The 23,001-nt window shown below is 40.8% G+C and overlaps 1 protein-coding gene across 4 annotated transcripts in view; it reads left to right on the top strand.

The window, feature by feature from the left end:
- INTU (inturned planar cell polarity protein) overlaps positions 1-23,001 on the top strand; it is a 114,127-nt gene that overhangs the window by 28,915 nt on the left and 62,211 nt on the right. For all 4 annotated transcript variants that reach the window (XM_006131792.5, XM_089778007.1, XM_089778005.1 and 1 more), the window contains exon 2: positions 2,515-3,101. In XM_006131792.5, the coding sequence (XP_006131854.3) occupies positions 2,515-3,101 (587 nt within the window). The remainder of the gene's footprint in view (positions 1-2,514; positions 3,102-23,001) is intronic.

The following is a 23,001-nucleotide window of genomic DNA, read 5'->3' as shown; positions in this document are numbered from 1 at the left end:
CTTTCCCGCTGCACCTCTGCCTCTTCTCCCCACAGAGAGAGTGCTGGGGGGAAGCAGCTTTTAAGCTGGTTCCCTCTAACTCTGGATCCTGCTCCCTCTCCTTGCTGCCTCTCTCTGATAAAGGTGAGGGGAAGCAACTAATTGAGTCACTAGTCAACTATCCAATAAGCATTTGCTTATCAGATAGTTGACTAGTTAACTAGTTGCTTACATCCCTAGTACTAATGGTTGGTGGTTGAAGTACTTAACTGTGTGATGCAGATGATTTATGTTCTTAATTTGTAACTTTTGTAATATGACAGCTGTTAAGAATAGTTTGTCTGCCTCTTGCTTCAGAAGCTTTCTGTTCAGCTGTAAGATCAGGGCACAAATTATACATCCTTCCATTTAGTACATTTTTATTCACATTTTTACCCCAAAAATGCACAGATGTTTTTTGTAGCTGACTCTGAAATCACAGCAATGGTACCTGAATGTGACTCATAGGTTTCAAATGGTAAATTTGTATGAAAACTGGGATCATGCCCTCCTCAGTATAGTCTTTCAACTACTTCAGTGTCCAAAATCCCTACTAGTGAAACAAGGTCATGCCTTCCTCTCAAAGAATTTTGTGTCTTGCTGCCATATGGTATTGAGGGGAAGGAAGAATGACTTCTGATGTTCAATGTAGTTTCTTTCAAACATTTACCCAGGAAGGAAGAGCCTTAGTGGATGGTTGAGGCTGTACTGTAGCCCCACCATCTTGCAGATCCATGGGGAAAGAAACTCCCAGGCCTGCACAGATTTGATCCCTTTTTGCTGCTGCTCTGCTTGCTCCTCCCTCCCAAGCTACAGTGCTCTTGTGGAAGCTGGAGGTTGGATAATGGGGAGGAGGCTGGGAGAGATTTGAAGACTCACTTTTTTTCCCCCACAGCATGAACTTATATACATATGTTTGATTGCAGATGGAGAATGCTGTACAGTATGATTCTTCCTGCCACTAACCTACTTATTATTTATATTTTCTTAGTAATCCAAGTGTGAGCCAGAACTCCTTATAGGGTGTAGGTGGTAGATGCTGTACAAATAGACAAAATATATTTCCTGCTTCCAAGATGTTACCAACTAAGTAATCAAAACTGTGGATTTTCCTTAGAAGAGCTCTCAAGGGGTCCCAGGAAGGAAAAACCATACCATGGAGTTCCTTCATAAATGTATCACAAATCTGTCTAGTCGTAGTCACCTCAGTTGTCCCTTAGATCAGGGCTACTCAACATGTGGTCCATTTGTTTGCAGCTGTGATGCAGTTTGAGTTTACGCAGGGCTCAACTCACGCCCTGCGGGTGGGATCCTTTGAACATGTCCTCCACTGGGAACATGCTTCACAACAGCGAGTCTTCTGTTGATATGTGTTTTAGTAGTTAAATTCCTGGACTGTCATTGCTCATTAAAATTGCTGTCATATGGGTGGAAATCAAGTAAATATTGCATTTTATTAATATAATCAGAACAGACTTAAATGGGGCCTGCATGTTGTGTAGTCTTGCCTTAATCTTTGTATTCATGCCCGTCAGTGTGAAAAGTTATTTGCATTTATATGCAGCCCCACTTAAGTTGTGGCCCTCAGCATGTGCTGTTAGTATCATTGTGGCCCCCGGGGCTTCCAAAGCTGAGTTGCCTCGCCTTAGATCTTCAGAGATATAACTGACTGCGTATAATGTGCTTTACTCACCTAAACCCATAGAAACCTATATTACCATAAGGGTACGCTTAATTTAGACTAACCATGGAACTAATATTATAGAGTTATCCCTTCTAAATGGAAGCTTATTTTATTAACACTCAAAATACACCCAGCTGGGGTGAGGAAGGGAGGTGGAAATCTTCCCGTAAATAATCCATTGATAGACTGTTATCTATATTGCTAAAGCATACTGTTAAATCAATTTTTATTTAGATTCTGTTCATAAATGCCATCAATACAGTGGTTCTTTTAGATGGGTTAAGGGAAAAATGTGGGATAGAATGGGCAAAATATCATTCTTCTTTGACTAAAAGAAAATCCCTCGCTCTGATACATAATGGTTATTTATTCAGCCATGGCCACAAAAGGAACAGTTCGATGACATTAGTTTCCATGAGCAATGCTTTTGCAATGGGTGAATAGTAAGACACTATAGAAAGCTACCTCAGACTCTGGAAGGGCAGTTATGGTCCCTGCCCACTTCCCCAGGCTTTTTTTTCTCCTTCCTCCCTTTAAGGATTTTTATATTCTACATGAACTAGAGCAGTGGTCCCCAACCTGTGGAGGTTGCCGCGCGCCCGGGGCCGGCACCCCCTCCCCCCCAAGCTCCATGCGCCGGCGTCCCCCCCCCCCTCCAAGCGTGTTGGGGACCACGGAACTAGAGCATCAAAGTCATAGAATTTGAAGAAGCAGACTTTTTCTCAACCCCATCTCTGAAGTAAGCAAATGTTGTTGCCATTTCTGACTTCCTTGTCCGCATTAGCATTTAATTGTTTCTCTCTCATACACAGTGACCTTGAGCCTGAATGGTTGGACAGTGTGCAGAAAAATGGGGAATTGTTTTATCTAGAACTGAGTGATGATGAAGAAGAAACTCTGCTTCGAGACAGCTCTTCAGAGGTGGCTGCAGTGAATCATGTCAGGTTCTGTGAAAATGAAGCTGAGGTTATTCAAGAGGGATCACAAAAAGAAAGAAAGAATGAACCCAGACTGAAAAAAATCACCAAAATTTTAAAAAAGAAAAGACTTTTACCAAAGCATTCTGGTAAGAAAAGAACTGAAGGCGGTAATGGGCATCCTTCTGGCCCAACCTCCATACTGAAACATCAGTCCATTCAGAAGGTGGGAGTCATAGTTCAGCAACGGTACAAAGATGTATGTGTTTATGTAAATCCAAAAAGACTGCCCAACACTGGAGCAGGGGAGAAACTCAAGCTACTGGAGGCATTGGTAGGGATTGTTCATCAGTCTTCATGGAGTAGCAGAAGAGCTGAAAAGCAAGGAGAACAAGACAGAAGCGGGATCAGTGAAGAGAAGCTTGTAGTTCATGGCTTGGTCCCAGGCAGCTCAGCTATAAAAACAGGTCAAATCTTGATTGGTAAGTAATCCAATGAACAGTGACCTTGCTTGCTCCCATTAAAACCAATGCAGATACTAATTTACTCTTCAGACTAAAGCAAAACCTAGACTAATAAGCATTTTCAGTAGACATTAAGGGTAACTTTTATTTGAGATTTTAAATATATTTGAGCTGGTCACTTCGTAACTCTGAAGTTTGATCGTAACTGAAACACAAAACTGTATATATAAGCTTGTTTTATTTAAAAGTTGTTTTGGATACATAAGCTTCTCGTATCAAAATGTGATTAACATTTAAGCTAAATTATAATAAAGTTTAGCCTCAACATCTTTTATAGTAAGTTTGTATTTGATTTTAAAAATACAGTTATTGAAATTTTTAAAAATGAATGTAAGGATACAGTGTTTTTATTTAAAAAATCAATTTTATCCACACTGATTTATAGGCATGTAAGCTATTCATATACATTTATTTCTTATTGGTAATTAATATGCTCCTGAAGTGCTGACTCAGTTTTCTTTGGGTCTTGGATCACTGGGACCAATTAATGCAAATCTCCAGGCAGAAATCTGTAGGTGTACAGGTTGAAACTCTCTTAGCTAGGATTCTCAGGTCCGGCAACATCATGGTCCGGCATGGATGTTGCAGAACCAGAAAGTCCCAGTGGAAGGCCAGTGGCAAGGCTCCCTGTGAAGTTGGCAGGGCAGTGGGCTGCCCGCAGCAAGCTTATGGTGGGGTTGCCCATGGCGTTGGCTGACCTGGCGGAGGTCTGCTTGCCCTGGTAGCTCAGTGCAGCTGTCCTGCAGGTCCTGGAGCTCCAGGATGGCACGCATGGCTGTCCCATGAGTCTCAGAGCCATGGCAGCGATGGCTGCCCAAGGAGTCGGAGGGGCATAGAGGCCAGTAGGAGCTAGGGAGCCAGCTAGGAGGCTAGCAGCCGGGCCATGGGGGGGCCAGTAACAGGGATCCAAAATGACCTCCCCTGGTCTGGCAAAATTTGTCATACAGAACCGGTCAGGTCCTGAGCGTGCCAGACCAGGGATTTCCAACCTGTACAATGGTTTGGGGAGTGGAGGAGGGCAAGGTGAGCAGGGCTGCATAGGCAAGTTTTTTAAGAGATTTAAGAGAAGTAGCAAAAGAAGTCGCAAACTGTCTAAAGGGTCCACCTGAGCTGATCCACAGTGTAAGGTACTATGGAAACAAGAACTTGTAAAGTGGTATATGGGCCCATGAGAATCCCATGCTGCTAAGTAGCGCCTGGTGAGATTAGCCTACATCTAGACTGTTTTGGCTTTGATATGTTTGTCCTAAATAAATGTACTATGCTTTGTGAAAATTGATTTATCAATGGTAAACCTGTCATAGTTCCTGGGAGATAGTCCAGCACCTGCAGTTTTCCCAACATGAGACTTGCTTGGAGAAACACTGTAACTAAAGTTGCCATTTTGGCTGGACATATTCCTGGAGGTTTCATCACTTGACAACAGGGCAGCGGATATAAAAGGTGGCAGAAGGCATTGCCTTCCCATACCACCGACCTGGCCCTACCTATTCTCCACCCCTCAGAATGCCTACTGGGGCGGAGTGTTGCTGCCCAAGAGCACCTGCCCTGCCCATGCTCTGGGGCCAGGGAGGCTGGGGCTGCATGCCTTCCTTGTGGTGTTGGGGGGGAGGGCAGCTTGGCTCCTGTGAGGTGTGGCCTAGGTAGAAGGGGTGGGACTGTGGGCTTGCCTCCCGCAGCCTTACCTTCACCCATCGCCCGTGCATGACAAACTTTAATTAAAGATTAATTTCTGGAGACTCCTGGAGGGCTGGGAACCCTAACTGTAACTTGCAAGGAAATTAGAGCCTAAATGCACATTCTGGCAGGAGAGGGATGTAAATTCCCACTCTCAGAAAGGTGATGACTAGAGGCCTGAGAGCTGAGTAGGAGTGCCCTCAAGGAGACTACAGAGGGATCAGGGAGGCAGTTATCCCTGTTGTAACTTTGGGGTAATCCAATAAGCCAGTCACTGTGTGCTCCAAAATATGAAGCTTTAACATATATCTGTGTTTTATGAAACCACAATTATGTGGGGGAGGGAAGCACATGGAGGGTGGAAATGAAAGTCTTAGGTTACCCTTTTACAGGGTCTTGGTAGAAACTGAAATTACTTTAAATGTTCAAGAAGGAACGCCATCTATATATAAAGGTCGAAACCAGTTGTGAGAGTAGATATACAGGCAGTCCCCGACTTACGCGGATCCGACTTAAGTTCGGATCCGCAGTTACGAACGGGGCTTTTCTCGCCCCGGAGGACACGGACTGCAGGACCTCGCGGTCCATGTCCTCCGGGGTGAGAAAAGCTGGTCTTTTTGCAGACCAGGAAGATGCGGAGCAAAGCCGCGGAGGGGCTTGGGCAGCGGGGCAGCCCAGGCACGCCTGGGCTGCCCCGCTGCCCAAGCCCCTCCGCGGCTTTGCAAAGCCTCGGGGGAAGCCAGCAGCGGGGCAGCCCAGACGCGCCGCGGCTGTCCCGCTGCCGGCGCCCTCAGAGGCTTTGCTCCCAGTCTCCCTGGTCTGCTGTAGGGAGACTGGGAGCAAAGCCGCGGAAGACCCGGGCGGCAGGACCGCGGTGCATCTCGGTCCGCCGCCAGCGTCTTCCTGGTCTGCTGGGGGGAGGGGGGCGCATCTAGTACGCCCCCCCCCCCCAGCAGACTAGGCTTTTCTCCGGATGCCTGTGGCAGAGCAACTGGGGCGCTGCCGGTTGGTCCCACAGCGCCGCTCTGGGCGCTACTGGACCAACCCGGCAGCACCCCAGATGCTCTGCCCCAGGCGTCCTGATTGAGCCGCTGCTGGTCAGTTTCAGCAGCGGCTGAATCAGGACACCTGGGGCAGAGCAGCTGGGGTGTTGCTGGGTTGGTCCAGTAGCGCCGAGGAGCGACGCTACTGGAGCAACCCAGCAGCACCCCAGCTGCTCTGCCCCAGGCGTCCCCAAGTCAGCTGCTGCTGAAACTGACCAGTGCTGACTACAGGAAGCCCGAGGCAGAGTTGCTCTGCCCCTGGATTCCTGGAATCAGCCGCTGATCAGTTTCAGCAGCAGCTGACTTGGGGACACTTGGGGTTCTTAAGTTGATTCTGTATGTAAGTCGGAACTGGCGGTCAGTTTCAGCAGCGGCTGAATCTGGACGCCAGTTCCGACTTACATATAGATTCAACTTAAGAAGAAACCTACAGTCCCTATCTTGTACGTAACCCGGGGACTGCCTGTTTATTGCACAAAGCGTCTACCTGTTTATCTGTATAGGATTAGTGCTATTAGCCTTCAGATTGTTCTCTGGAGAAAAGAGTGTGAAAGTGTATACTCTGGCGTTCCAAAACCTTGTGGAATAATATAGGAGCACAAGTCCTATTTGAAGTCATATAATTTAAACACTCTTGAAAATTCCACCTTGTATAGACAGATCACACGTTTAATCACTAGTACATGTTTTGGGTAAGAAGACTATTAAAGAGTATTGTATTGTGGGGGGAAGGGTAGGGATGTAAGTGACTAGTAGACTATAGGATAAGCAAAAGCTTATCAGATAGCTGACTAGTCCCTCCTCTCCCCTCGCCCCCCAGCTGCCGGCTCTTAATACATTTAAAAGGCTAAAGCGCAGCAGGGGTGACCCAGCATGAGCCGGGACAGCTGAATCCCGACTCATGCTGCGTCCCCTCCCCGGCTGCGCACCAGCCTTTTAAATGTATTTAAAAGCAGAGCCACAGCAGGGTTAGCTCCCAAGCCAGGAACTGATCCCACTGTGGCTCTCCCGGTTATCGACTACGTTCCTGGAAAATCCATTGATTAGTTGATTAAACTAAACTTAACATCCCTAGGAAGGGTGAATGACCTTCAAGTTGTGCTATAAAAGGGGAAAAGGCTACTATATAAATAAGGTTAGAGGGAGAGATCTTCATCTTGATAGGCCCTGGTTTAGATGCATAAATTTCATTAACCAACAGTTTGTAAATGCCTACCACCACACTAACAGTATAATTCATTTTCATGGGTCCAGGTCTATCAGTGGAGGTTTGTGTGTTGGGGAGGAAAGAGGGCAACTGCCCTGGGGCCAAGAGCTTCTGGCTGCCACTACTGCAACAGTAGCAGGGGTTAGAGCCCTGGATGGAGCAGTCCGGGTTGTGCTAAGGCCTGGCTGTGGAAAGTGCAGCACAGTCCAGGAGGTGCTAAGGGCTGGCTGACCCAGCCCCTCTCCTTCTGCCCCTTCTAGGAGTGTAGTGCCTGTTTCCCCCTCCTCCCTGGACCTTTCCAAGGGGTCCAGCATTTCTGTCTGTCACCCTGCTTGGGTCACACTTAAAGTGACCAGACAGCAAATGTGAAAAATTAGAACAGGCAGTTAGGAGTAATAGACATCTGTAAGAGACAAAACCCCAAATATCAGAACTCCTTCTCTATCAGGACATCAGGTCACCCTAATCTTACTAATTCTGAGTAGGTATGTTAGCGTATAGTCCTGTAAACAATTAACTGATAAGCCTGAGCTTATCGGTTAATCCTAACAACTCTACGCATTCCATAGCCGCCCCGCTGCCTCTGTATCACAATATCTTTTAAGTCGGCTCCCACAAACACTGGATCCTGCATGGCTACCTGTTCCCACAACCTATCAGAGGCAGCAGCGCGGACGGTGAGGGGGCAGGTGGGAGCTGGTAAGTGTGGAAAGGCAGCTCCCCACATGTATTGGCTCCTAGGGATGGCAGTGGCAGTGGGCTCCCCAGGAGTGGGGCTGCTGCCCCAAGGACTATTGAATAATCATGTAACCGATAATTTTTGGTACGGTTACAAGATATCTTACATCCCTAGTTCTGCGTTAAATTAGTATCCTCTTCTTTCCTGACTTTAGCTGTCTACAAGAATGGGCATAGAGACAGATCGTTACAGACAAGAGATGACATTAACCTTTCAGTTGTTTCCATGGCAGTCTTGCATTTATTCTTAACAGAGCTAAGGAGGCAATACCATGTGAAAGTGAGGAGAAATCACATTTTTATTTTGTTTTCAATGGGTACAGTTTATTATATGTCTTGAGCGACCATCAACCAATATAACCTTTATTTTTACATGTTGGAAACAAAATACTTTAAAGCATACTGCCATAATTCAGTTTTGAACAGGGAAAATATGCTACCTCCTGTGCCAAGTGGCATAAAAAGTATAATTTTCCTATAAAAATACTCTAAATTATATATGTGCAGTGAACATTGGGTACTCTGAAATGTATGTAGTACCAGGGATATTTTGCATAAACTAAATGCCTGGATTTTAATTCAGCTGGCATAAGCAATGTAAAGTTAAAAAACTAAACACTTTTTTGGTAAACCACTTTTAATTTAGTTTGTTCCAGTCAGAAACCATTCTGGTTTAGCATAGCTGTATTGTACAGCAGAAGGCAATATAGCCAGCCCGTATGAGTATACATCCAAACCCCTGGTTAAAACCGGAAGTGCAGTTCTGCAGGCTGATGCTTCTGTTTAATTTTAGCTAAACACATGGTACCTACATGAAGAGAATAAACAATTTAAGTTCATCATGATCTAAAATATCACTTATGAGAAAAAGCTTAAGATGAGACTAAAGAATCCTACCTTGAATGGAACAGTTCTTTATTTAAAATGTACTTCAAATTAAACAAGTTAAATTGATCTAAATACTCTTGAATTACTGGTTTATCTGTTGAACCATTTTTGTTCAGTTCAAACTAATCCATGTTGCTAGAATACTGCTTCATTCCACTCTTATCAATAAGGGCATGCAGAACAATACGGTACTTGTTATATGGACTAACAAATGCAGATAGGCAATGTGATCTTAGTGGTTGTCAGAACATTGAGAACCAGGTATAAAACAACTTTTTCCCCTCTGAACATGAACATTTTGAAGTGCTGTTCTTTGGCTATGTTACTAACGGTTTTGGGACAGTTGGCTTATCCAACTTAATTTTTTCAATGAGAAATACGGTAGCTACTTTTATTGGTCATTAAATTTTTTAATAATATTGCAGGTTAAGCACTTTGTTTTACAACCAAATGGGGTAACAAGAAAAATGGACAAGGCAATTAATATTTTAATAGGAAAAATGATTCATAGTTTCTTAAAGTACTGCTATAAGGTATCTCCTTTTGTAAATTTGTAGCACTATCATTTAACATCTAGGATTGAACATCTGTATATTTGTGTACCATACATTTAATATATATAAAAAGATGTATACAGAAGTCATATGTTCTCTTGCAATACTTAAACACATAGATAGAACCATGGTTATATTTTATATGCTAAGAAGAAATACACCTGTTCTGCTAACAAGAATTTACTGTTTAATAGCCCTGTGTGTTCATAAAACAAAAACACTTAATCTAGATCTGTTAAGCTGTTTACTACAAAGATCTTCTAAAACTAAATCTTTTTTGTTTGTGTCAGCTTCATTTGAGTGGCCTCTGGCTACTTACCACATCTAGAGCTCCAACTTTTAAGCCTCATTGAGTTTTAGCAGGCTACAGTACTGTTTGTTTCCTTGTGCCATGTCTGGCACATTTCTAGGGCTCTACCTCTGTCAGGTTTCATTTCCAATTTATTGTGGGAATAAACAATCAGGCTACCTGCATAGGCCCCCATTTCCAGTACCCCCAGGATACCCCAATACCTTAAATATACTATTTCCCTACAATCCCACCAAAGGTGTAATCTTTCTTGGCTGCAGTTTCTCTTGAGGCATGTGTTAGGTGTAGCGCATTAACACACAGACACTTTGACCGAGTTCTACCACATTGTTGCTCTTTATTTAATAGCATAGGAAGTACACAAATCCATTTTAAAAATCTACATGCATTGACAAGTCGAGGGGGAAACTGTGTGGGACAGTCTGTATTCAAGTATATGAGGTCCACCCATGTGTCTCATCCAGCTTCTGCAGCAGCTTCTCATATGTTAAGTTGGAGAAAAGCATCAAAGAGAATGGAACTGAGCAGTTTCTGCAATTTATAGCCTTCCCCTGTCTGTCATATGACATCCTGGTCAGCCTTAACAGGATCACCACTGAGTACTACCTATTGACTTCATTGTCAGACCACCACTCCCTAGACAAACCAGTTCTCCTGCCTGAGAGTGGTTCTTTTTCTAGAGCTATTGCACTACAATAATGTATCAATTAAATCAACCACCCTTTTTGGTTTGACCTTTGGCAGTTCAGTCTAGACGGGGGGCAAACACACATAGAAAAAGCAACTAGCTTCCACACTAAAAATGGAACATGCAGCTTGATAAAAATGCATTTAAAGTTCACAATCTCATAAAGAATTAACAAATTGTACAGACAAATCCCCCAAGTTGTTAGAGGTTTGTCATAATTCTGTTTGGGATGGTGAATTAAAACAAAGGCCCAAAAAGTTGTAGGTTTTATTTCATGATTGTTCTGAATGAGCAGGGGAAAAACATCAAAGAAACAAGCAGCTAGGAGTATTGTTTGTAATAACTCTTATTGTACATTCTCCTTTGCTAATGTAATTCCTTTCATATTTTTACAAAATCGCTTGTGCTTGCCCAACTTCATTTTAAGGATCATGAATAATCTTGTTTTACGTTTGCTGTTTTATCACTCATTCCAAGAAACTGCTAACGTAACTTCTATATTGGGTCCAACCAAAGGTCCATCTAGCCCAGTATCCTATCTTCTGGGGCACCTGGCATTGGCCACTGTGGGAATGAACAGAACAGATAATCATCAAGTGATTCATTCCCCATTGCGTATTCTCCATTTAGTAATTGTTCACACTTTGGCTAACACTTCCCTATTCTTTGCTATACTTGTTGGCTACGTCTAGACTGGAATGATTTTCCGCAAATGGTTTTAACGGAAAAGTTTTTCCGTTAAAAGCATTTGCGGAAAAGAGCGTCTATATTAGCACGGACGCTTTTCCGCAAAAGCACTTTTTGCGGAAGAGCGTCTGTGCCAATCTAGACGCAGTTTTGTGCAAGAAAGCCCTGATCGCCATTTTCGCGATTGGGGCTTTTTTGTGCAAAACAATACTGCGTTGTCTACACTGGCCCTCTTGCGCAAAAGCATTTGCGCAAGAGGGCTTTTGCCTGAATGGGAGCAGCATAGCATTTCCGCAAGAACACTGACAATCTTACATGAGATCGTCAGTGTTCTTGCAGAAATTCAAGCGGCCAGTGTAGACAACTGGCGGAACAACTTGCCAGTCTAGATGTAGCCGTTAAGACTTATGAGTCTAGGTCTTATTTACAATAAGATGGGGTAATGGAGTAAGTGAGTTTGATGTCACACTTCATACTAAGTAGTTTCCGCCTGGCTTACAATTCCTTAATTTCTGTGTATAGGATGCCTGTTGGTTGCAAGAGTACAGAAAGCAGAGATATAAAGGAAGGTATCCTTTTTTAACTGGAGATGTTGGTTGAAACTTCTCACTTTGAGTCTCAATCTTTTGCTTTTCTCATGATACAGAAGGTAATAAAAGGAAACCACATACATTCAGCTTTTTGTTTTGATCAGGTCAGTGGAGTGCAGAGATGCAGATCTATACTTTCATAGCAAAGATGATCAAAACTTGGAACTTTGAATATGTTCAGTATTTTATAAAATCTTTTGATAAGCGTACATTGTTCTCCAGTGTTGCATTTTTCTCCCCTACATTTTTTTTTCTGTTCTGGTGAAAGAATTAATGAAGAAATATAAAAAGGTCCACCAAAGCAAGTCCTAGGGAGGAAAATTAGGCTTCTAGAGACAGAAGGAATTTCTGATAAGATATGCCAGTATGGATGATTGTTTGGTTTCTTTTCTTCAAATTGAGTTAGAGAGTGGAGAAATGTGTCCCTATCTTGTGGGAAGGGTGTTACTTAAGTGATGCTACTGGATGTCTCTCAGTGGCCCAAATGATAGAAGAAGCATGTGTGGGGAGGGAAATCCTTCCAGAGATTAAAAGGTTAATACTGGTATCCTAATTTTTTAGTACTATACATTGCCTTCTGTTCAGTAGCTACACAGTCATCCCCATATCGATCTACCTATTGACTAACATTTGTTCTGTTTCTGCACTCAATACCATAGTATCTTTCTGCCATTCATGGTTTCCTTTCCCTCCTCAGAGAACATAAAGGTACTTTTGTCTCTTAATATGCTGTAAGAACTCAAGAGGCTAGGTACATTCAGGATTACAATACTAAAGAGAACAAAGCTGCATCATTCCTCTCTATTGCATGTAGTATTGCAGATATTTAGTCCATGTCCAAACCTAAATGTATACTAGAAGCAACAGCTGGAAGACAATCTCATATCCTCTTTTCATGGCAAATTGAACTTTAAAGTTATGTCCTCTGAGAAATCAAAACTTCATCTTCTTTCCATTTTTTGCTCCCAAGAATCAGCAAAGGAAGGAGTTTGTTTTATTGCAGGGAGAATTAGGGAAAACAATGGACCATCATGCTTATGAAACAAATAATTTCCCCCTGTGTTTGAAAAATGAAAACTAGTGCTGTCAATCATAGTTCACAAGTGATTAACTCAAAACAAAGTAACTACGTAATTGTGTTTTTTTTAATTGCACTGTTAATAGAATATTAATTTAAATGTATTATATTTGAAAATGAAAAAAACTAATAAATGTCATTTACAACCCAAAGAAAGTGTTTAATAGTTGAAAGAACATAGAAATGTTTAGTGCATCTGACATGTAAATGTCATTCAGTGCCATGGGAATGCCTGTTCTCACTTTCAGGTGACATTTTAAAATAGGAAAGGGATAGGATTCTCTCTTGGACATGTTTATTTCAGTAATTGGCTGAATAAGAGATAAGAGCGAGTGGACTTGAAGGCTCTAATATTTTACATAGTATTTTTTAGTTCACCTCATAAAAGTATTGTAATGCAATCTCTATCATGAAAGTGCAATTTTAAAAATGTAGAATTTTGTTTTCATAACTGCACTCAAACTGTTTTGTTTTCTTACTGAACACAAATGTGTTAACAATAATACAAAGTGAGTACTGTACACTTTTGTAATATATTTGAAAATGTAGAAAACATCAAATATTTAAATGTTTTTTTTATTTAACTGAGCAATTAAAATTGTGTTTGAGATTATTTAATCTCATGTCAGGTTTTATGTGTAACATTGTGAGACATGAAAACTAGAAAAAAGTTTGAAGCCAGAGCTAGAGATGTGATAATGCTTATGTAAATATCATGTCTGTTTTCACTATAGAGTGCCCTCTAATATATGCAGCAATTAGTTGATCTGTCATAAGTGAAGTATGTGGTGGAGTTTTGGACAGTAGTATGGGAATATTAAATCTGAAGTGTGTTTCAGAGTGACTTAATTGGAGAGCATACAGATAACTTTTGCATGAGCTCTTGACATGCATCTGCTTCCACTAAAACAATATGGGGCTGAAATAGATCAATCTCTGTTTAAGTTGGCATCTGCAATTCATGTCGATCAGGACATGGTATCTGCTTATCTCTGGCCTGAACCCTTGGCTAGTAAAGAAAAATGGTATATATAAGGAAAAAGGCACTAAGGCCTAGATCCTCAAAAAGTATTTAGATTCCTAACTTCCACTGTTTTCCCCCCTCCCCCTCCCTCAGTGGAAGTTAAATGCCTTTTGAGCATCTGGGCCTAAAGTCTGTTCTTTTAAAGATAAGCCATTTTCTGAATGTTAGACTGACTTGTGCCTTAAGACATAGGTAGGTAGCTCTGTTTGCACATGTATGAAGAAAGATATGAGAGTAATGTATCTTAATGGCAAAAGTCCCAAGGTTGGTTTTTTAAAATACTGTAAAAAAGCTTTCATCTTTGATTAAGAGGTCAAAGAGAACTGCATTAGAGAGTTACAAATAGGTCATCTCAGTAAATCAATATAGTACTACTAATACAAGGCAGCATTGATGCCAATGTGGGGAAAGTTCTGTGCATCAGATGCCAATTGGACCTTAAATTCCCCCTTGGGACTTTACACTGCTCCTTCTTGCGCAAAAACCCCTCTTGCACAAGAGCCGTTCTGCTGCTTATTTTCAGGCAGAATGGCTCTTGTGCAAAAGCCCCTTGCGCAAAAATGGTGGCTCATTAAGTATGCAAATGATGCAAGGCGATATTCATTGCTGCACCTCATTTGAATATGTTATTGTTCAAGAGCGCACAATGTAGACGTAGCCTTACTGTATATAAGGGCTAGGGATAGCAAGTGATGGAGAGGAGGAGAACAGACAGGGCAGGGCTTCAAGGAAGGGGGTGAGGTCTTGGGGGAAGGATGGAACGGTAGATCTTGGTTTGTTCTGACATTTAAAAAGCGATAGTGGGTGTAAAAAGGTTGGAGACCACTGCCCTAAAGAAAGATTGCCATGATTTTACTATTGTTCCCCTACTGCTTAAACAGAGCTTCTATTGGTATATTTAATATACAGTACTTAACAGTGCATTTACTTGTAGAAACACAAACAGAATAATTAGAAATGGTAGATTACATACTAAAACAATGTTTTTGACCATCAAAACAAATTTTGACAGTTAAAACAATTTCTGGACACTTTGTGCAGCCCTGGGCCTGGATAGATATAGAAGAGGCACACAAAGCAAAGTCTTCTGTTAAAGTGTGGTGGTTCTCTTTAAAACTATAAAAATTCAGCTTCCTACTTAACACATTCACATTGAAGATCCTTTATATCAACCTTAGCAAGACGGGAAACTTTTACTATCAACCTTGTAGAACCTAAGCCACCTTGGGAAAGTAAACTATTTTTTCCTTGTCTTATCCATAATCACAAGAGCTAACAAAAGTGCACTTGAAGTATGAGCTGTGAAAAAGCACTGTGTTCAACAGATGCACCTAAATAATCCACTGGAAGAAATAAATGTGTACTTTGTGAATAAAGAGGTCAGTCAGCCTTTGGCATACAAAATCCATAGCATAAAGATCTGCAACACATTAAAGTGATTTTTTTAAACAAAATTTAAGCTCACAAAAGGCTATATCAGCATATTTATTTTGATTTAGCTTCATTTGCTTAGATCAGGGGTCTCCAAACTTTTCAGCCCGAGGGCCGCATTAACTATCAAACAGCAGTTCGGGGGCCGACTACACACTTGAGGTCCAAATAAAAAACAATCAAAACATGGATGTTGTTTTTAATTATTTATTTAATATTATTTTATTCAGTTATTATTTAATAACACATTGATACACTACACATGAACACCTGTATTAGTGTGAATGGTGAAATTGTTTCCTGGATGCCAAAATAGCAGACATTTCTGGCTTTAGATTTGTTGTCCCTAACATCAACAGTGACCTGAGATTATCATCGGACAAGTTTGTTCTCAAATTGTTCTTCACATATTTCATTCTTGAAAATGTTTGTTCACACAGGTATGTTGTTCCAAAGATTGAAAGGTACCTTGATGCAAAAGTTTTGACATTAGGAAAGTCTTCCTTGGGCAAAAACTGGTAAAAACCCACCAGTCCTATTTTGAACTTGTCCCTAAGGAGGTCATTTGCTTGCAACTCAATGACTTCCAGCTGCAGTTCATCTGGGCAACTGGCCACATCTGCTTCAAATGGGTTTTGAAACAATCTCACTTCTTCTGCCTTTGAATCCAAGTCAGAAAACCGCTGCTGAAACTGCAGCTGGAGGTCTTTGATGATCTCGCATGCAAATGACGTGGGGAACTCAGCTGTTGCTTCAGCCATGAAGACCTTGCACTGCTGAAAGTGCGTCATGTTGTTGGCCTGTACTTGTTCCAAAAACAAGACAAGTTTCCGTAATTTTTTTTCCGTAGACAAAAAGGTCTCCACGGGCCGGATGAGAGGGCCTCGCGGGCCGCATCCGGCCCGCGGGCCGTAGTTTGGAGACCCCTGGCTTAGATGCATGTCTGAGCTGAACTGCAGTCAGCCACTCTGAAACTGAAATAAGTGAATACAAAGGAGTTACACCAGTATAACTGTGTACATAAGCAGAGCCTCTATTACAGTATGAAATACATAAATAAAAAAGTCAACCTTAGCTTTCCGATCCTATGCTATTGATTTTTTGCTATTGATTTTTAAGTGTGTTGGAGGGAATATTCCTCTAAATAGGCAAATATGATTGTAAAACCACAAAAACATGGCAGGGGATGTTTTACTGGTATAGTATTATTTCTGTCCACTTTTCATCCATTTTTCTTGATTTATTTTTTTTTTTAAATGGACTAGATTTCAAAGTCACATTGTCTTTTTAAGAAATAACCATATTTACTAGTGCACATTCATAATAAAATTTGTAACCCCTTTCCCGCCAATGATTATTTTAATTTGCTGGATTAAGCTTCTGCATAGATTTTATAGCTCCTTTGCTTTATGTCTACCCATGGAGAAGCACACTGATAAAGGTAGCTTTTTTCATAACTGTCTCGTGAGTGATCTATAAAGATAAGGCATTTTTGCAAAATGGGAGCTTCCTTTTGGGACTGCTTTCAGTCTCTGGAAAGCTGATCTATTTATAGCACATGCTTACATTTTTATAAATTGAACAGAATAAATATTTACTGCAAGAATGGAAATTTGAAATATATGAACAGTTAGGTATCAAATGATAAAACACTTATGTATTTAATGTGTAAATACTGCTTTTAAAATTGCAGTTGAAAATTTTCCACTTAAGGAAATTTAAACATCACCTGGCAAGTATGAAAGCCTTCTTTCCACTTAAAAATATTAGGGTGTTTACTACATTTCCACTAAAATGTGTGCAGCTAGTTTGAATTTTCTCACTTGGCAGAGGATTAAACAATTACTGTTGTGCGGACAGTGGTCTAAAATTTTTGAACACTCTAGTAAACAAATTTGTTTAGTTAAGCAAAGCCAGCAATCTGGAACAATTTTTAATGTTTCTTCTAGTGCCTGTAAATGATAGTTGGCAGAATAGAATTAGTGATACAGTACTTTAATACTGGATGCTTAAAGCTATGTTCATACAAAAACATTTCTTGATAACATAACCTCATAACATGCATTGTTTGTGATCTCTGTACTATGGCAGTGTGCATACCAGCATATACAGAATTAGGAGCCCATGATTTGTGTTGTGCTGGCCTGGTATGGATTCCCTTTGGTTGCTTTGGGCAAGCTGTTTAACTTCTCCATCTTTAAAAGAGGGAAAATGCATACAGTGTGTATATATATAAAGCTGGTAAGGACATCTTTTTATGTATTTTGAAATAAAATACATATAATTACTTCTGCCCATAGAAAATATTGGGTGGAGCTGCTGATTACTCACAGGTTCCATTGGCTTCAAGGACAGCTGCAAGTGCTCAACACCTCTGGAAAATTAAGCTGTGATTGGCTAAAGCCCAATTCTGCATGCCAGAGCCCAATAATGCACAGCTGGTATAATCACTAAATCCCATAAAATAAAAGTACATATGTATATTGCATTAAATAGGTAGGTGAGATGAACCTATAGTGTTAGAATGGGACAGAAATAAGGCACCTGTAGCCTGAATGTGTGGGAAAGGGTTTTGGGTTGGTGTTTTTTTTTTTTTTTTTGCTCATTGGGGGAGAAGTGATACCAAGGACTGTATAGGCCAAAAACTGTCTTGTGATGTAAATCAGAAGAAATACTGACTGGGTAGAGAGATTTACTATTATTTGAAAGGAGAGGTTTTCTATAGGTTGTTATCTTAAGGAAACCCATTCTATTTCCCTATGATAATAAAAAGAAATTTTATGAGTGGTGGTGTTTGTAACACTTCCTTTATTTTGGGTATTAATAATTAGAGGGGATTGTGCTTCAAAATCTAGTGTCAAGTATTACTAAAAAAAGTTTCAGGTCCGTGTTGTGTTGAATAAAGAATATTTTATATCCATCCATCCTTCCCTTTCAGTTTCTGTCTCAATTATTTAAATAAAATTTAAATAACCCCAAAATGATAAGATATGCTTTAGTCTGACACTATAAAAGGGGAAGGGTTTCAGTCTGATTCCAAGATCTTGATTGAAGGTAGAAAACCCTCACCACTGTGGGAACACGCACAATCCTCTCCCACTGTAATCCACTTCTTACCAAAACTTTTGCAGCCTTCTTTGGACTGATATGAATCCAGCATCTTGGAGAACTGGTATCTCTGCTAGCTAATTAGGGAACAAAGAGAATGAAGAATCTGGATTATGTGGAAAGGAGAAGTAAAATTGAATATCATTAGTAGCTTGGGGACTTGCCTAGCTCAAAACATCTCACAGTCTCCCTGCACAGTTCACATGCACTTGATAGGGTTCGATGAACATTAAACCATACTGAAAACCAACGAAGCTCTTGAGATGGGGTAGATTTACATTCTAGTGTGACATGAACTAAGTATTTGTATAGGCAAGCCCTAAACTAGCCATTAGGAAATGCCCATGTGGGTAATGCAGCCTACAGCTTGCCTCTCCAGGGAAGTTAAGCAGTTGTCTCCTCCAGAAACCCTCTTCTGGAGTCAGGTGCCTACTCAAAAACAGTAGGAAGTGGGTGACAGTATCACCACTCCTTTCTAATTTCTAGTCTTATGGTTGGAACACTCACTTGAAATGAGGGAGTCCCAACGTTCTAATTTAAGTATTATATGCAATTGAATGTAAGAAAGGTTAAGAAAGACTTGCTTCTGTATACCACACAGCCCAGTGATTAGGCCACTCTCCTAAGAGGAAGGAGATATTAGTTCAAATCCTTTCTCTGTATTAGATGGAGGGGACAATTGAACCTAGGTATTCCATGTCCTGGTGAGTGTTCTACCCTGTGCCTTAAATTTGTAAGGTGGTATGGGGAACAATCACTGTCTCCTCTTCTGGCCATTTTGTGTGGGTTTGAGCATGCTCTGAGCACACATACTAGACCAGGTCCTGTAGGCAAGATTGGAGAAGGAATGCCTGATTTGATAATCCTCCTAGTACTTAGGTATGAAGCAGACCAGCCTACACTGAGGAGCTGTGTACATGGCTTCTGGTAGTGGTTTTGAGGTTCTCAGCAGCACCTAAATATTGCCTTAAGTTCTTTTGTGGATCTCTCTCTAGATCACTATACTGTTCTTGTCTGGCCTTTAAATATACAAATCTATTGTTATTTCTGTTTCTGAGTACTTAGGAGGCACACTGATACCAAGGTAGCATGGTAGTAACAGAAATACCAATATATGGATTATAGAAATGTTGGACTGAAAGGGACCTCAGGAAACAATGAAGTGCATTCCTTTACACTGTGACAAGACCAAGAAAACCTAGACCATCTCTGATAGGTTTTTAAGAACAGGTTGAATAAACACCTACAATGATGGGGATTCCCCAGTCTCCCATGACAGCCTATTCCAGAGCTTAACCACTTTGATGCTTAGATATTAGGAAAAACATTCTATAGGCTGCCTCTGACTTGCGACGTGATGGGCTCCTTGGATAGTGTCGCAAGTTGGGGGCGTTGTAACTTGAGCCTGCATTTACGACAGGCATTGTACACCGTCGTAAATGTGGAGCCAAGGACGTAAGTGAGGGGATTTCAGCCCCTTCTGCACTTACGGAAAACGTCGTAAGTGCGGGGGGTAGTAAATCATGCCATTGTAAAGTGAGGGACTCCTCTAATTTAAATAGTCCTTTCTTCAGATTAAGTCCATTATTTTTTGTGATACCTTTGGTGGACATAGAGTACAATTTCTCACTAGCCTCTTTATTACCGCTCTTAGCATATCTGAAGACTGCTATCAGGTCCTCCTCTCAGTCTTTTTAAAGACTAAACCTGCTATTTTTTAACCTTCACTCACAGATCAGGTTTTCTAAATCTCCTTATCATTTTTGTTCTCTAATTTATCCAAATGACCTCAATTTTAGATATGTTGCTTCCTGTGACCCCAGACAGCCTTTGAAAAATGGCATCCTCCACATAGCATGACCTCACACATGTAATTTTGTAAAATAGCATTCTCTGCACATTTGGGATTGCTGCAACCCTAGCTGATAGACTACACTTGGGCTTGTGACACACAATTTAAGAACAATTATACTAGGTGCTTACAAATTGGTTGTTTGTTCCAGTCTCTTTCCAAATTCCAAAAAGTTAGGCTGATTGGTCTGTAATTCCCCTGGATGCTCTTGTTCCACCTTTTAAGATAGGTACTATATTTACCTTTACCCATCATCCATGCGTTCTTGAATATAAAAATTAACGGTTCCCAAGTTTGCTTCTATAAGTTCCCTAAGTACTCTAGAATGCATTTCATCAGCCCCTGCTGATTTGAATACATTAATCTTATCTAAATCCTTTAATTTATTCTTCCTCTGTTTTGTCTTATGCTTCTTCCTACTTCTTGTTTATGATAACTGTATTGAATAACACCATTAAGCTTTTTAGAGATGTTTGAAGCAAAATAAGTATTTAATATCTCAGCCTTGGTGTTGTCATCAGTTATAGCTCTCTTTCCATGCTTAATAAAGGACCTATGCTTTCCTTCATCTTTTTCTTGATCCTAATTTATTTGAAGAACCTCTGATTGCCTTTTATGCCCTATTCTATGTTTAACTAATGTTGTGCCTTAGTCTTTCTGATTCTTTTCCTACATGCTTAGGCTATTCTTTTGTATTCCTCCATAGCAAATAATCACCGTTTCTGCTTTTTGTAGGGTTCCTTTTTAATTGGCAGGTAAATAAAAACACTCCTAATGGAGCCATATTGGCCTCTTACTAGTCTTCTAGTATTTCCTTCACTTCGTGATAGTTTGCAGTTTTGCCTTTAATACTGTCCACTTGGAAACTGCCACGTCTCCTGAACATTTTTACCTTAGATTTTGGTCCTACCGGTTCTCTGAGTTTATTAAAGTCTGCTTTTTTGAAGCCCACTCTGCTTATTTTGCTGCTGTCTCCCTCTATCAACTTTCACCTAAATTGCCTTCCACTTTCAGATTTGCTACCAGTTCCTCGCTGTTAGTCCTAATAAAGTCTAAAATAGCTGTCTCCCTTGTTACTTCCTCCACCTTCTGAAACAAAAAATTATCTCAAATACATTCCAAGAACTTTCTGGAAACTTGGTGTTTTGCAGTATTATTTTTACAATATGTGTCTTGGTAGTTAACGTCCCCCATTATTATCTCGTCTTGTGTGTTGGATATTTCTGGTTTTTTGTTTTAGAAATGCCTCATCCACCTTTTCTTCCTAATTTGCTGGTCTATAGTAGACCCCCCAACCGTGACATCACCTTCTACTTTTTAACCTTTAATCTTTAACCAGAACAAACTATATCCTCTAAATCACTATTCTAGTCATGCAACATATCTCATAAATTATAGTTAAAGCCAAGTCTGCACAGGCATATTACAGTTAGGGATGTAAGCAACTAGTTGACTCCACAATAAGCATAAATAGTGACTCAATTAGTTGCTCCTCCCCTCCGCTGCCTCTATCAGAGAGAGGCATCAAGGGGGAAGCAGGAGCTGGTGCTGGGGGAGCTGGCTTAAAAGCCCGCCTCCCATGGCCCCCAGCACAGGGGAGGTAAAGGTGCAGCAGGGAAATGGCATGAGCAGGGACTCATGCCTTCCAGACTGCTGCGCTTCCTCCTTTGAAATGTAGGAGAGCTGTCTGTGCACAGCTATGCATTCATTTCCTGGAGGCTGATATCCCTGTCTGGGCTGTTATCCTCAATGGGAGAATGGATGAGAACACAATCTGTGTCCCGACATCTTTACCCTTGTTTCCAAAGCTCTGTAGTCATTGTTGATCTACTTAGGGCCATACCTAGCAATATGATTAGTGCCCATATGGATGAGTAACATGGATAGTGGTCAGAGAGACAAATGAGCCTTTGCAACCTTTCCATAATGTCTTGGTTACAGGCAGGCAGCACATACTGAGAACTAATTTGGAAAAGTTTTCTAGTGGGAGTGTGTTTGTTCTTTCTAATGTCTTAAACAAAAACCTTTTTGGGAGCTGAACTTGTAATTCTAATGTCCTGTTAACAAAAAGAATCTGAAAGGAGGCTGTGAAGAAAGGGTGAAAAGATGTGGCATAAAGAGAAGAAAGAAACTTTACTAGGAACTTGAGGGTGTAGTTGGCTGCCCCAGGAGTGGGGAGTGGAGGGTAAATAGGCAGATCACAAGTGGAAAGAAACAAAGCATGTAGTTAGGCAGGAGGACTTAGTAGATGAATGTATAATGGAGAGTGTAGTAAAAAATAAGTGAGATAAGCAGGACAGCATTATGTAGAGTCTTGAAAAAAAGAATGAGAAAACCTTGAGATGAAATGAGATTGAATGCAACTGTAGGGACTGAAATGATTTGGTCGTAATATGACTGAATCAGCAGAAAGAAAGATATCTTTAGTAACAGCCTATTGAATAGATGGGAGAGTGGAAAGGAAGCAAATTGGATAGGAGGAGAGTGCTGATGATGAGGCTACAATGTTAGCAGTAGGGGTACAAAAGTGAATTTTGGAAATCTTGTAGAAACAGATGCACAATTTGGCAAGAGCCTAGATATAAGAAAAGGAAGGGGTTAAAGATGATCGTGAACATGAAAGCTTGCAAGACCAAGAGGGTAGCATTTGTCAGTGGAAATGAAGTAGAAAGTGAGCAGAGATGGTTCAGGAGAAAGATAAATAGTTCCATTTTAGACATGATTGATTTGAAAAAATTGAGGGACATCCATTATGAGACCTCAGCAGAAATGCAATAAAATAACTCTGGATAAAAAGAGCGTTGAGTGTTGTCTTTGAAATCGATATGTAGTAATAAACCCTAGCTTAGTAGTAAAGACTTGAAAAATCAAGCTACTAATCTTTGTCTTTTTTTAGGCTTATGTTAATATTATATTTTAAAAAAGAGCTTACTTAAGTTTAAGGAAAATCATCTGAGAATACCAAATGATAGTTTACATTTTG

Source organism: Pelodiscus sinensis, chromosome 4 (genome assembly GCF_052426305.1).
Source record: "Pelodiscus sinensis isolate ZL-2025 chromosome 4, ASM5242630v1, whole genome shotgun sequence".
Classification (NCBI taxonomy): domain Eukaryota; kingdom Metazoa; phylum Chordata; order Testudines; family Trionychidae; genus Pelodiscus; species Pelodiscus sinensis.
The sequence above is the reverse complement of the archived record's forward strand: the minus strand, read 5'-3'. Positions and strand labels throughout refer to the sequence as shown.